Source organism: Ursus arctos, chromosome X (genome assembly GCF_023065955.2).
Source record: "Ursus arctos isolate Adak ecotype North America chromosome X, UrsArc2.0, whole genome shotgun sequence".
Taxonomy (NCBI): domain Eukaryota; kingdom Metazoa; phylum Chordata; class Mammalia; order Carnivora; family Ursidae; genus Ursus; species Ursus arctos.
Window position 1 is genome coordinate 12,716,629 of NC_079873.1, and position 14,094 is coordinate 12,730,722.

General features: G+C 43.6%; 1 protein-coding gene across 5 annotated transcripts in view; it reads right to left on the reverse strand.

Moving 5' to 3' along the window:
• Nucleotides 1-844: 844 nt before the first annotated feature.
• CTPS2 (CTP synthase 2) overlaps nt 845-14,094 on the reverse strand; it is a 97,211-nt gene continuing 83,961 nt past the window's right edge. For all 5 annotated transcript variants that reach the window (XM_048213588.2, XM_048213586.2, XM_048213587.2 and 2 more), the window contains 3 exons: nt 13,493-13,637; nt 2,080-2,190; nt 845-1,062 (listed from right to left, as the gene is read on the reverse strand). In XM_048213588.2, coding sequence (XP_048069545.1) covers nt 2,121-2,190; nt 13,493-13,637 — 215 coding nt within the window. In that variant the 3' untranslated portion in view covers nt 845-1,062; nt 2,080-2,120. The remainder of the gene's footprint in view (nt 1,063-2,079; nt 2,191-13,492; nt 13,638-14,094) is intronic.

A 14,094-nucleotide genomic window follows, 5' to 3' on the forward strand; every position in this document is an offset into this window, starting at 1 on the left:
ACAGCATTAAGTGAAAAAAGTTAAAAGGCCAAAGACAACCAGCCTCAAAAAAAAATTAACTGAACAGTTAAAATATTTAAGTTAGCGTCGGGAATCTCAGATGTGAACAATTGTCCTCTCAAGCGCATTCAACGGGGACATCAGGAAGCATACTGGAGACCGGTGCTCGTGGCACAATGTTGCGAATGTGCTTGATGCCCCTGAACTGCTCACTTTAAAATGGTTAATTCTAGGGGCACCTGGGTGGCTCAGTGGGTTAAGCATCTGCCTTCGGCTCAGGTCATGATCTCAGGGTCCTAGGATCGAGTCCCACAGCGGGCTCTCTGCTCAGTCGGGAGTCTGCTTCTCCCTCTCCCTCTGCCCCTTTCTCCATGCTCTCTCTGTCTCTCTCAAATAAATAAAATCTTTTTAAAAAACAAAAAATAAAAAGGTTAATTCTAATAAAATAAAATAAAATAAAAAATAAAATGGTTAATCCTATGTTATGTGAATTCCGCCTCAATGAATATATATATATATATATTTTTTTTTTTTTTTAAATGCCCCCTTACATTCTGCCCGCCTGCGGTGAGAGTCTTACTTGCCACCCCCAGTCTTGGACTTGTTTAATTTTATTTTAACTAAAAATAAACAGGGTGACAGAGTGAAAGAAGCTTTGGCCGCACAGAAATCTGTGGTTGAGCTCCAGGTCACAGAACGAGTCCTTTTTGACTCAAAATTCACTGTCACATGTGCCCTGCCATCCCTCTCATACAGCCCAGGGAAGGTTCAGTTACCCAGATCCTTGCCCCCTGCCGGGACATCACCATACGGCGGACAAAACACAAACACACTTTCTCCCCCATGAGGTTGCCGGGAAAAGTTTAATCAGCTACAGAAATTTGTGAGAACCAGAGGCCATCTCTGGACTGAAAAAGAAAGTGGCCCTTTGGTTCTGGTTGATCTATTATTAGACGCCCTTCGAGGCTTTACATCCATGTTTGGTGGAAAATAGAGTGATTCTTTAAGAATGTGATGATTTCCTCAGACAGTGCTTCATCCCGCCTTCAGTTACTTGAGAGCCTTAAAAAAAAAGAAGAAGAATATAAGTATTAGCAACATCAGAAACAGAATAATGTAAGTCTTTCAAGTACCTCCAGCTAGTGTTTGCACCATTTTGGTTTGCTCCTAAAGGTCTCCATGTTTGAGGCAAACCGAAATAGAGAGAGATATGCTTTCCCTGGTGAGCATGAATATCCTACCTCTAAGTGATAGGAAGAGAGCTCATACTCCAGCAATTAACTCTTCACACATTTTCCAGAAGCTGCTGTCCTGTGAAAAGAGAGCTGCTCATCCACTTCAAGGCCTGCCATAACACTAGAATTATCCCAGGCAGTATCAGCCTCTGAGTTTGAATTTAATAAAGTTATCCAGGCTGCTATCCTCCCTCATAAAGCCTGAAAGAGCCGTGGGGAAAATAAGCTGCCCTCAGAAGCCCAGCCAGTCTCTGGCATCTCCCTACAAAGAAATAAAACACCATTTTATCTTATACAAATCCAAGGAAATCTGCTTTTCCATGAATGACCTAAAGCAGGGGTCCGCAAACTGCTTTTGTAAATACAGTTTTAGTGGGATACAGCCATGCCCATTCATTTATGTACTGTCTACGCCTGCCTTCCCCCTATAATGGCAAAGTAGAATAGTTGCAACAGAGACTGCGTGGCCCACAGATCCTAAAATGTTTACTATCTGGCCCTTTACAGAACAAGTTTGCTGACTATGACAACTCTAACCACTCTAGCCTCCAGATACACATTTAGAGGTGCACTTACATATTTATTCCTGCCCTCGGGGGCATTCCATTTTCCCCATTCTAACTGTGAGCTTTGTCAGATGCATTCCAGTTTCTCAAAAGCACAATCGGCTGTCAGGTCTGTCCTAACTATGCGGGGGGATGCTCCTATTTGCTCCCTAGGCTAGGCAAATAGGAGCATCCCGTGAGCGCAAAATCCTGCAAGGCAAGTCCTATAACGCTCCCTTCTCCTTGGACAACAGCTTGTCTGTAAGACAAACGGAGAATACTTGAGGCTTCCATCTTACCTTCTCAGGCAGTCCTGATTATTCCAAGTCCTGTATTAGTTTCAGCTTATTTCCAACTCGGCTATTCTTGGCTCTGAAAAGCTGTCATCACTGGCATCGCTGTATCTATCACTTGATCAAAAGAGGAACCAATTTAGCAAGGTGTAAAACACCCTGGACAACTATTCTATTTACAATTCCAAACATGTTCCATAATTAATCTCCACTCAGAGAAAATGCTAAGGGATATTCTACTACCACTTTTTAGTCATTGCGGAAAGAGGTTAGTCCAACCACACAAGATGATCTTTTGTCAAAGGAGCTGATCATCTGCTTTCATCCTAAATTGGAAGTAACTTATTCAGAAAATTTATAAAAGCATTCAATTGAGATTAAATTTATAATCTCCTGAAGACCACTAATATAGACCAGCAGCATGAAAGTTTTCCCTTCCAACGAACATTCTCATACACCCAAGGGTTTGAGAAATAATTTGCACAATTATGCTATTTTCATATTAGAAGCTTTATGGGATGCTCCGACTACCTCGAGTCACATGTAGTATTCAAAATAGGACCAATGAGCGACATAGATGCTGCCATGTTGGGCTCCCTCAGAAGTACACCTTCTCCATGACATAGCCCTGCAACTGGAGTTTTGCTTTGAGCCATGGCTCAGGTTAGGGTTCCTCTTGCTCGGTTCCAAATAAATCAGCAAGTAGATCAACTCCACAGGAGTTCTACTGATCTATGGAGATGACGTTGCCAGGAAGTAAGTGTTTTATGCCTGACCCATTCCTAGCCTTGACCAACTTTATGGTGACTTATAGCAAATAGAAGTGTGAATTCCGTAACATGTGAAAATCCACTTTTTTTTCCTTTTTTTTAAAGGAGGACAGGGAACAACAGAAGAAACCCTCTGCTGACAGGTTAGGAAGCAAAGATTTACTCTATTGAGCGAGTATCAATAAATACGTCAACAAAAATGTAAAAGATAACCTCACTCTCTTCCCTGACTTTTCAATAAAATACTGGAAAGGAGGTGGGGGCAGGGCTGGAGAATGGAGAGGAGATAGAAGAGGATTAAGAATGGGCAGAAAAGACAAGATATGTTACATAAACATATAAATCAACAGATCCTCAAAACAGTCGAGTAGAAGATACCTCCTACTTAGATTTTAGAGCAGGAAAATCACTTCTGTTACAAAAGGGTTTCCAATAAAGAAAATACAGGAATAACTAAAGAATATATGTATTTTTTAAATTGCCCCCAAAAGGTGATATGTTCTTCCTTATCCATGCACTCTCATTACACAAATGTCGAATCCTTCCTGGTTCTGTGGGACAAAAAGGGAATTGGAAGTTGCACTCAACTTCCTCTGGGGGAAGAAATGAAGGTTAAGGTGTTCAGGTGATTCGCCCAGCACACAGCTCACGCGAGGTGGGGCCAGCATCCCCATCGCACCGACCCAGGCCACAAGCTCAAGTCTAAGCTGTGCTGTAATGTGCAGACCTTTCTGTTTCTGCTCTCCTTTCTCTCCGATGGCTGGCTGCCCCAAACTCTGACAACACATCAAAACGGCATGGGGGGGGGGGCGCCTGGGTGGCACAGCGGTTAAGCATCTGCCTTCGGCTCAGGGCGTGATCCCGGCGTTATGGGATCAAGCCCCACGTCAGGCTCCTCCGCTATGAGCCTGCTTCTTCCTCTCCCACTCCCCTGCTTGTGTAGGCTCCTCCGCTATGAGCCTGCTTCTTCCTCTCCCACTCCCCTGCTTGTGTTCCCTCTCTCGCTGGCTGTCTCTATCTCTGTCGAATAAATAAATAAAATCTTTAAAAAAAAAACGGCATAGGGAGACTTGGCTTGAGGTCACTCCTTTCTAAGGCAAATGAGCGGGTTCACTGATGTTCTTTCCTATGGACCAGGGGCCAGAAGTAGGACAATGAAATAAACCACGGCACTCGAGGACAGAATCATTAAAATAGGCATTGCTGCTCAACGTGCTGATTTTAGGGCATCCACGTGCCAGCAAAAAACAAGTGCTAGAAATAAAATGCGGATCATCACCACACACAGAACAGCAGTGGCTCCCGCACGTTCAATAAAATGTGAGCGCTACCCTGTGCTGCATCTGACTTAGGGGTTCGTTTTAGTTTCACACAGAACAAACTTAAAGAAGGCATGAGATATACTTGTCTGGCTCTATTTTCACTTAATTCGCGACATCTCAGCTCTATCTTAAGACTAACCCATCTTTTTAAATAATCTTCTCTGTACACACACACACACACACATTTCTCAGTAGGGAAAATTATTAGATATTAAGGTCTTACGTGTTAAGCTTTATGAAGTGCCACAGAATACAGCCCCATGTTTGTGCATCTTGATCTGTTTGAGGAGGGGAAGTTTTAAACCCGCACTGCTCGGTATGGTAGCCACAAGCCGCCTGACGCTATCTACACTTGAATCAATTAAAACCGAATGGAATTGAAAATTCCACGTCTCACTCACACCTATTAAGTAAGCTGCAGTTCAAGTGCTCGATATGTTACCGGCTCGCTCAGTTCTTGCCCCCAGTGCACCAAAGAACTGGGAACCCGAGACCAGAATGGGGAGATAGAGTTCATTAAGTAGGTAAGTAGAGTACACTTTCAAGAGCGAAAGCGGGCCACTGCTACAGCAAGAGTGGCAATGGCCCCAAGAAGCTCTGGCTGCAGCCTTTTAAGCCTGTTTTCTGCATTCAATTTGGCTTTGACGGATATGTTTGATTGACAGCTGGTGGTTATATCACATTTTGGCTTCTGCGCATGCACTTACTCATGATGCATTCCGTTATAATTGTATTTATTTATGTATTGTATATTTATGAGTTTCTAAGGAGCTTTCGCTGTGACCTTAAGTACAAGTTGCGCCTTTTGCGCTCATGCTCAGCTCTTGGAAGTCCCCTTGAGGCTTCTGAGCCAGCTCCGCGGCTAGGCCTTTCCTGTTCTGTTAGCCCTTCAGGTAGCTCTGAAGGTGTGGCTGTTGACCGGCAGGGGTGACTCCGAGGGTGTGGCCAGCATCTGCTTTATCTCTCCTCCCTCAAGCCAACTAATTGCCCAAGAAATAGTCATGTGGGGCTGGTGACTGTCATACTGGGCAGTGCAGATTACAGAACATTTCCATCATTGCAGAAAGTTCTATTGGACAGCACTGATTTTAGAACAAATGAATAATGTGAATAATGATTAAAAACAGCAACAACATGGGGCGCCTGGGCGACGCAGTCCTTAACCGTCTGCCTTCAGCTCAGGGCGTGATCCCGGAATCCTGGGATCGAGCCCCGCATAGGGCTCCTCCGCTGGGAGCCTGCTTCTTCCTCTCCCACTCCCCCCTGCTTGTGTTCCCTCTCTCGCTGGCTGTCTCTATCCCTGTCAAATAAATGAAATCTTTAAAAAAAAAAAAAGAAAGAAACAGCAACAACAAACCATAATCACCATGCAATGGTTCTCCTTGTCACTCCTTAAAAAAATTTTTTTTAAGGTCTGGCTATCTACACTTAATTAAAATTGTGGCAAATATCTCTCATGCATGCATGTGCCCCCCAAATACTGGAAGCACTCTTGTAAAAAAAGGTTTAATATATATATATATATATATTATATTTTATATTTATATTTTATTATATATATATTATTTATTTTTTTTTTAAGTAGGCTCCAAACTAATGTGGGGCCTGAACCCACAACCCCAAGGTCAAGAGTCACATGCTCTACGGACTGAGCCTGCCAGATGCCCCCTATATTGTTTTTTACAAGACAAAATCAAAATCACCAGCAGTGACTCATGGGAATTTCTACCCTTACAACACTAGCTTGACTTAGGAGATTTGAAGGCAACAATCGACGTGTGGTTCTTTGACAAACAAAAGGTTTGTCATAGTCCTTTGTTTGTCAGAGATTCCTGGTTCCTAGTAAATTCCCAATATAAGAAAACGTATATTCCAAGGCCCTAGGACAAGATACAGTAATGCCTCATATATCCCACTTTTTATGTCACCCCAGGCACAGCCATTAAACCACTTCTTCTCCATTAACAGAAAGAGGTGGTTGGAATTTTAAAAAATTGTGATGGCCGACTTAGGGTTCCCAGCATGCACGAGTTCCCACAATACTTTGTATCAAAATCCGTTTCATGTGGAAAAAGCATGTTTTAAAACAGGTTGCCATGCACACAGTTTTCTCCAAAGCATTGTTACTGCTATACTTACTTCCTTTTCAAAGAGCCCCTGGAAGCCATAAAATGTAAGAGCAATGGAATAAAAACTTAGTATGCTTTGATGAGTTTTGCACTGAATAGTAAATGGTAGAATACGACCCCAGCAGGGCATTAAAAGCACAGTAGTCTCTATCACTATTAACTCCATTCCTGGCTGGCACCATATCATCACCACTGCAGTGAACCACCATCAATAAAGAGCACCTTTTAATCAACATTTAATCCCTAAGGGAAGGTGTACTCAAATGTGGTTTACTAGCAGCACTTTACCAAAAAAAGTCTCAAGGTATGGAGTTGGTGACAAACAATGGGGGCGGAGGGGGCGGCGCTGTTTTAAAAGGTGTTTAAAACACTGTTAAAAAAGAATCTTTTTTTTTTTCCAATTCACTTCTGCTTGAAATGTAACAAAGGGGAAAAAGCAGTATTTTTATATCAGTTTAAAATTTCCAAAGCACCATCTCAAATCCATAATACCTGCTCTATTCGTCCACACTGTCCCCAAAGAAACAAGCTATTTGCACCTGCCAGGGAGCAAGAATTTCCTGTCCCCTTTAAGGTATTCCTAGCTGGACTAAGAATCAAAGTGATGTGAGACAGACTAACAGGAGAAAATTGGAGGGACAAAAGTTTCTCTTGAGCCCGCAGGGTCTTGATTGCCTTCAGCTCAAAACAGTTCACGTGCCAAAGTGGCCTACTTTGAGGAGACCTGTCCTAAACCCCTTCAAACTTGAAATAATCTTTATGCTAAACCGGCCCATCTCGGGGTGGCCAGCCCTCGGCCCCTAGACACCATATATTGCAAGAATGGCCCTTGGCAAAGGCAACATCAACCATGCAGCCCACAGGTTAAAAAAAAAAAATAGGCAAGGTGACTGCAAGTTTAAAATAGTGCCGGAAAATGCGCAGCCGATTCATGCAGCGGGAAAAGAGTATCTTATCCTCTTAGACAAAGAGAAAGAGGTACTCAAGGGGGGATAAGTATGCCTTAGAGGGAGAAATGCACACTCCACAATCAATAGAGACGCCACGCCCACCTCCCATGCCCACGCATCCTAACACGAGGCAGCTCAGGAATGTAAACCAAGGGCCACGAAAGTGGTGTGAGCTGAGGCAAAGGCATTAAAAGCTTCTAGGGGGATCAAGGGACTACAAGCTGTTCCCTACAGATTTGTGCGCATTTTATTCTCCAAGTCAAGGGAAGCCACTGAGAGTTTTAAACTCCAAAATAATGTAGGAAGATGGATTGAGAAGAGGAAAGCTGGAGGCATAGAGCCCAGGCAGGAAACTTTGTGGTAGGCAGGAAATGAAGAAGACCAGAACTAAAGTAAAATTAATAATAATAATTCCCATTTAGGGGCACCTAGCTGGCTTAGTCGGTACAGTGTGTGACTCTTGATCTCGGGGTTGTGAGTTCAGGCCCCACGTTATGTGTAGAGCTTACTATAAAAAATAATAATAATTTCCATGTAATCTCCCACCATAGAAAGACACTGTGCTAGGTGCTTTACATTTACTATGAAACTTAATCTTCATTAAGTGGGTACCATGTCAAAGGGGTACCATTACCATGCCCCTTTTATAAAGAAACTGATGCAGAGAAGAGCGAGGTCACAGAACAGTGATTATAACCATGAAATAAGTCCTATATGGATATAAAGATGGAAGGAAACATTCAAAAATGAGCACAGTGTGTTAGGCTGGTGGGTTTATGGGTCCTTTTTTTCTATTTTCAAAATTTTCTGTCATGCTACATCTAGAAGTCAACAGAAAACAAAATCTTCCCAAGCTGGAAGCCAGTGTGTCACTTAGAAGGAAACCCAGAAGAGAGTCACGGACGAGAGACTAGAGACGATGGTGAATGCAAATGGGGGCCTTCTCCCCCTGACCGCTGCCAGGATTCAGCGGTTCAAATGGAGAGAGAAGGATAAGCATGAAGGAGCAAATGCAGTCAGATCCTAGGAGCACACGGTATCAGGAAATGGAAAGACCTGGCTCTGGCCGTGAACTTCCTTTAAGGGCCCTTTGATTATACAGTAGTTTCAACTTTTGAGTTTGGTCTGAAAAAGTCAAGCAAATATAGGGACTCACTGAGTAATCTCCCTCCTGTTGTTTCTGTACCAGACCACTTCCTGTTTTGCCAAAGAAGACGATTTCTCTACACAAAAGGTAGGATATGTTGGGTGGAGGCATGGAATTCAGGATCCTAAAACCTAGAATACAGTGCTGCTCAAATGTCTTAAGATTCAGGTTTTATACTTTAAGGGCATGTTACCTCCAAGAGCTGCGTGTCTGTGAACTGCTGACAGCCCCATCTAAGTTCTTGCTTTCCAACATGGAACGAGCACTGTGTAAGCATGAGAGTTTTACTCTGACCTGACACACGGGCGTGATAAATGGCAGCATCATTCAAATTGGAAGAGGTTTCTCAACTTGGTATGTAGTGAGTGAGCCTAAGAGCCCTGCAGGGCAGCCCCAGAGAGCCACATGCTGGAAAATAACCTCTGAACCACTTTAGACTTCGATCTCTCTTCTGTTTCCAGTTGCTTAAAAATGCAATTCGGAACAGAGATGATATGCTTTCTTTCTAGATACTAAAGAACTCCCAATTACAAGCACCTTTGTATAGGCTATTTAGTATAAGGCCTCTAAAACTGTCTTCATACACATGAAACACTCTGGTCCTATTACATGATATGCCAGCAAAACCAGGCAAATGTGTGGTCACCTTTTGTACATGGGACAGATTATGTTTAGACAACAGAGGAGAGATCTCAGCAGGGAATTACAATAATTTCCCATTGGATTTGTTTTTTCTAAAACTGGCTTATCAGACTTGTGCAAAAAAAGAGTTAACACAGCAGGCGTGAGGCTGCTATCATTAGAAGGGCTTGCTTGCAGGGGGGGGTGGGAGGCAGGGGGGGGACGACTCCAGAACTTGGCTTTCAGAATGTGTTCTCCGTTACTAACTGATAAGGTCATGTCACTGGGTGTAGGCTGATGTGATTTATGGTGAATGCTTGCTTTCCTTCTGAGAGTCTGGAATTTGAGTGGTTGCTAGGTAGGGAACGTCTACGCAACCAGCCCAGTAAAAACCCTAAACTCCGGGTCTCAAATGGGCTCCTCGGAGCACAAACATCACACACATGTTGCTGCATGTTCACTGCCAAAGGGAAGGTGAGCTCTGTGTGACCTCTCATGGAAGGGAGGGGGCATAGGAAACCCGCAAACAGGTTTCTCCACACCCCACTTACGTCTGTTTCTCTTACTGAGCCAGCTATGTCTGCGTCCTCTGTCACCGAAGTGAGTTTTAACCATGAGTACAACCATATTCTGATTTCCTTCTAGTGAATCATCAAACGTGTGGGTCATCCTGGGGGGATGCCCAAAACAAAGCCTTTCAGTTTGATTTTGCATATACTTTTGAGAAGCTTATAAAAACCTAAAAAATACTATCCTAAAACTGGTATGCCTCTTGAACAGAACACTACAAGTCAAAAACCAGGTTGAATTGGTCCTCATAACTGCTGCCACTCTACAGACAGCAGAGTAGCCACGAATTCAGCTCACCAGCTCTAGATCCCCAAACAATATTCTCACCGCAACCTCCCAGGCACTAAAAAATAACGGTCCGCCACAGGGCAGAACGCGGAGGTTATAGTTCAGGTGTACTCGCTCAAAGCCAAAGATTTTTATAGTCTGGGCTTAAAGATGTCAGCTGCACATGTGCCATATAATTACATACCGTCAGCCAATTTCTGGGAAAGGAAGTCATTATGATGGTGTTCATATTCCTTGTTACATTTGTTTATGGTTGATTACAGACAGTAATCTTGTTTGACAGAAATACAGTACCAACTCGGCTCACATTAGAGCCTGGCCATCAAAGCAGTCGTTTGCTTTTCATCATTCCCTAACGCCACGGAGCCGGGCAGAGAGGAGTTGAAGTGCGAGGTTCCTCTGGAATCTGGGTGTCTGTCACTGCGTTAACTCATGGTCACTGATCTTAATTGGAAAACCCCCCACGAGGTATCAAAATTAGTCTAGACTATATCCATCCTCCCCTGCTACCTATCGTTATTACTTTCGTGGGTACTAACCAACCCCGTGCACTAGGGAGCCAGGGAGATCAAGATAAATAAGGTGCCGGCTGCCCTTAGGAAATGCACCGGTTTACGGCTGATACGTGGGAATTCTCTGACTACCACGGAAGCCTGCTAGTCGGCTGTAATTCCAATACTAGCATCAGAATTATATTAAGAAGTCTTGCCTTCTCCTCGAGACATACCGAGTCTTGCTCAGGAGTCGCTAGCAAGCAACCATTTTTCTCCGAAACTGCTGGCAAGCTTTACCCAGAAACAAATTAGAGAACACTCGTGCTTAGCCGTTGCTTGCAAACAGCCAGGCAGTTTGGCGTGAATTATTTCTCTTAGCCATCTAACTTCCTCCGCTGTCACCCTCCTCTTACATGGGAGCACCTGAAACAATGGAGACTATAAAGTGGCTGAAAAGGGTCACAGCACACATGCGACATGGGACCACACTGGCATTTGCAATCTGCTGCGTTAGCCGTGCAGTGTCAGAACATGGGAGGCTCTCTTCACATGCAACCTCGTGCAGAACCACACCACGTGGGCCTGGTACAGTGCCGCTGCTCCGCCAAAGTAGGGGAGAGCCTGGGGCCCCCGCGGCCTGCTCCTCGTCGCAGCCCAGACTGCGGCTCCGCAGGGCACAGGAAAACCAGTGCACTGGTTCAAGGGTGCAAGAAGTCGTCATTCATTCAGTAAGACACCCGACATGGAAATATGTAGAGCTGTTCCCATTTGAAAACATGGGCACAAGAAATGAGGGACAGCTGTGAGCTTCTCCTAGCAAGTAATGTCACAAATAAGCAGGCTTGTGTAACACAAGCACACGCACACACACCACACACCGATCCTGGCAGCTCTCGACTGCAACATCACGAGGGTTATTTGCTAGGATGAGGGTCCGCAAAGGTAATCTTTTTTTTTTTTTTAAGATTTTATTTATTTATTTGACAGAGACAGAGACAGGCAGCGAGAAAGGGAACACAAGCAGGGGGAATGGGAGAGGAAGAAGCAGGCTCATAGCAGAGGAGCCTGATGTGGGGCTCGATCCCATAACGCCAGGATCACGCCCTGAGCCGAAGGCAGCCGCTTAACCGCTGTGCCACCCAGGCGCCCCCGCAAAGGTAATCTTCTAAATGACGTATCCGATCACTGGGCTAATAACCCTTCCTAACCCCTCTGTGATTCTGGCTAGTTCTGTCTACTTTTAAAGTTATTGCATCCAATATTCTTGCATGAGAAGAAGTAAAGATATAAATTTCCCCCAAACTAATATTTAAATGTAAAGAAATTTGAATGAAAATCCCCAAGGGAGTGTGCCTGGGTGGCTCAGTCGGTTAAGCGTCTGCCTTCAGCTCAGGTCATGATCCCAGGGTCCCAGGATCGAATCCCACGTCAGGCTCCCTGCTCATGAGGGAGCCTGCTTCTCTCTCTGCCCCTCCACCCCCTGATCCCCACTCGTTCTAGCTCCCTTCCTCCCTGCCTTTCTTGCAAAAATAAATAAATAAAAATACTTTAAAAAAAATCCCTTAGGAGGGATTTGAACATAATTTAAAAAATCGTTGTATAATTCATCCGGAAGAATAGCAAAATATATTTTTTTAAAAGTTAAATAATAGGGGCGCCTGGGTAGCGCAGTCGTTAAAGCGTCTGCCTTCGGCTCAGGGCGTGATCCCGGCGTACCGGGATCGAGTCCCACATCGGGCTCCTCTGCTATGAGCCTGCTTCTTCCTCTCCCACTCCCCCTGCTGTGTTCCCTCTCTCACTGGCTGTCTCTCTATCACATAAATAAATAAAATCTTAAAAAAAAAAAAAAAGTTAAATAATAATGGGTATAGGGTAGATAAGGGATTGATTTACAGCAATGCTATGATAATGAAAAGAGTGGTAAGGGTTCAGAAATAAGAGAGGAAACCATCAGTGGAACAAAACAGAAATCCTTACAACAAATCTGAACTACTCAACCTACTAACCATGGGGGGGGGGGTGCAGATCCTACCTTACACACCACACCAATTATCAAGTACGTGTAGGTTACAGATTTAAACTATAAAACTGAAACCATAAGAGTGCTAACGGAAAACAAATGGGCCATTTTTTATATAATATTTTTGATAGGGAAAGAAAGATTTTAGGCATGATACTAAAGGCAGAATCCATAAAAGTTAAAGATCTGACCACATAAACTTTAAAAATACATAAATGGGGGCGCCTGGCTGGCTCAACCGGTGGCGAGTGCAACTCTTGACCTCAGGGTTGTGAGTTTGAGCCCCAGATTAGGTGTAGAGATTACTGAAAAATAAAATCTTAAAAAAAAAACCATAAATAAAGACTATGTAAAGACTATATAAAGTACTTCTTTAAAACTCTATAGGGAAGGGGCGCCTGGGTGGCTCAGTCGTTAAGCGTCTGCCTTCGGCTCACGGCATGATCCCGGCGTTCTGGGATCGAGCCCCACGTCAGGCTTCTCCGCTGGAAGCCTGCTTCTTCCTCTCCCACTCCCCCTGCTTGTGTTCCCTCTCTCGCTGGCTGTCTCCCTCTCTGTCAAATAAATAAATAAAATCTTTAAAAATAAATAAAAATAAATAGGGAAATAAATAAATAGGGAAAATGGGAACTATCATTAACAACTTAAAAGACAAACCCACTTTGAAAAATTATTTGCAACCCAACAAAGGATTATTAATGTCCTTTCTATATAAAGAGCTTACTAATCAGTAAGAAAAAGGATACAATAGCAAAAGGAAAAATAGAGCAGAGGCTATGAACAGGCTAGTCCTAAAAAAGCAAATAAACGTACAAAATATTTATTAATCAGAGAGTCAACAAAAGCAAATCCCATTTTTCACTTATCAAAATGACAGAAACTTCTAAAATATAGCCAGCATCAGCATGACTCGGAAAGCTGACATGTTACTGCCATAGATGTGAAGAGATCATTTTCATTCGGAGAAAACAAATCAGGATCATTAAGAAAGAAAAAAAATTACTCTTCACTTTAAAAAAGTCCTGTAATGATACTAAATTTCACGAGAATCCTAAAACGTTGATATAAGCACAGCTTGGGTTGGTGCTGAGAGCAGTGAGCTGGTTACCTTGAAGACAGCTTGCATCCCTGTTGCAAGTAGGCATGCAGGCTCCCGGTTGCAGCAAGTAATAGGCCCAGGTATGGAGGGGAAGGCTTCATCGGCCTAGAAGAAAACTCAGGATGGAATTGGACACCAACAAAATAGGGGTGATCTGAAATGAGAATAATCATGATGTGACTGAAGCAGACAAACACTAGAGCTGCTTTAAAGGTCTTATCTTTGAATAAGAAAACACATCAAATGGTGAGACAATTAACCTGTTACCATCACTGACAGCTACTCTCATGAATCATCTTCACGGTAGAATTTCAAACGGCAAAACACATCTCGCTTAATAAGCGATCTGGCCTTTTATCTGTGCAAGGTGTTAGAGGGAGCAAAATTAAGCAACATTTTTGAATGGCAAGATGCATTTTGTTTTGCCCAAAGGCTGCCTGCTTCTCGAAGGCCCTTCCTAGACGTATGTTGGCTCCATTCCCAAGGTATCCCTCACACTAGAGGCTAGCCATAGGGCATTCTGTCTCTTAGCTGGCCTCTGGCCATTTCCTACAAGGTCGTTTCTGTTCCCAAGGGAAAAGCTTTAGGTTGGATATTAATCAGAGGTGGCA